The 1,204-nt window shown below is 55.9% G+C and overlaps 1 protein-coding gene across 1 annotated transcript in view; it reads left to right on the top strand.

Annotated features, from left to right (window-relative positions):
* The window catches only part of RNASEH1 (ribonuclease H1), a gene marked incomplete at its 5' end in the record, with an annotated part of 4,308 nt that overhangs the window by 663 nt on the left and 2,441 nt on the right, over window positions 1–1,204 (top strand). Inside the window, 2 exons of the mRNA XM_006760375.2 lie at window positions 496–657; window positions 1,104–1,179. Coding sequence (XP_006760438.1) covers window positions 496–657; window positions 1,104–1,179 — 238 coding nt within the window. The remainder of the gene's footprint in view (window positions 1–495; window positions 658–1,103; window positions 1,180–1,204) is intronic.

Below are 1,204 nucleotides of genomic sequence, written 5' to 3'. Positions count from 1 at the left end.
GTGCCCCTGTGCCCGGCCTCTCCCCTCCCAGGTGCCCCTGTGCCCGGCCTCTCCCCTCCCAGGTGCCCCTGTGCCCGGCCTCTCCCCTCCCAGATGCCCCTGTAACTGCACGGCCTCTCCCCTCCCAGGTGTCACAGCCTGGTTCTCTAGTTTCCATACAAAATTTTGGACTTTGTTTTTTCTGAGGAAGAGCCCCTGAGATTTTCACTCTGTGATCCCAGCAGGTTCATAAGCCTTTGTGTCTCTGCGACTCCATCCAAACCAGGTTCATGTTTGACAGAAGCTTTGCTCTCACCTTCACGTGGTCCTTGTCATCTTGTGGGTTTAGAATAATTTCACAGGACATCAGAGTCCTTTCCTCTTTACGGGGCCACATACAGAGGGCACCTGGTCTGACTCGGTGTTAACGACACTGGAGGACTCGCTGCACTGGATTCTCAGTCACCGGGTGTCGGGTTTGTTGTTTCCGGCTTCTGAGTCGGCTCTGTCTTTCAGGGCAGGAAGATAAGCTCGTGCAAGAATCACAAGTGAGAGCCGGCAAGCGATGCCGGGAGCCCCTGGCCGCAGGGGAGGCGAACGGGGAGCCGCAGGCAAAGCATGTGAAGCAGGCCGGGGAGGCAGCCCCTCCGGTGGGCAGGGACACGTTCTCTTACATGGGTGTGTCTTTCTTGTTTGTTTTTGTTTAATATGTTTGTATCGGTTTCGGAGAGGAAGGGGGAGGGGAAGAGAGATGGAAACATCAATGATGAGAGAGAATCCTTGATCAGCTGCCTCCTGCAGGCCCCGCACTGGGGATCAAGCCTGCAACCTGGGCACCTGCCCTTGACCGGAATTGAACCCGGGACCCTTGAGTCCCCAGGCCGACGCTCTCTCCACTGAGCCAAACAGGTCAGGGCAGTTTTTTTCATTTTTAATGTATAATGAAACTATATGTATAAACACTCTTCCCCCTTTTGAATGGGGGAAGTTGGAGCTGATGTGTAACGTCCTCATTCTTAGCCGAAAGGGCATTTAATGTGGAAACCTCGAGCTCCCCCGTAGTAAACCTGTGGGTGGATTTCGTTTTCCCGGGAGGCGGGCACTCACTGAGCTTCCATCTCCAGGCGAGTACGTCGTCGTCTACACGGACGGCTGCTGCAGCAGCAATGGGCGCCGGCGGGCGCGCGCGGGCACTCACTGATCGTCCAGCGCCAGGAGAGTACGT

The sequence above is a fragment of the Myotis davidii genome, unplaced genomic scaffold (assembly GCF_000327345.1).
Source record: "Myotis davidii unplaced genomic scaffold, ASM32734v1 scaffold1395, whole genome shotgun sequence".
Taxonomy (NCBI): domain Eukaryota; kingdom Metazoa; phylum Chordata; class Mammalia; order Chiroptera; family Vespertilionidae; genus Myotis; species Myotis davidii.
This window is presented reverse-complemented; position numbering and strand designations above follow the sequence as displayed.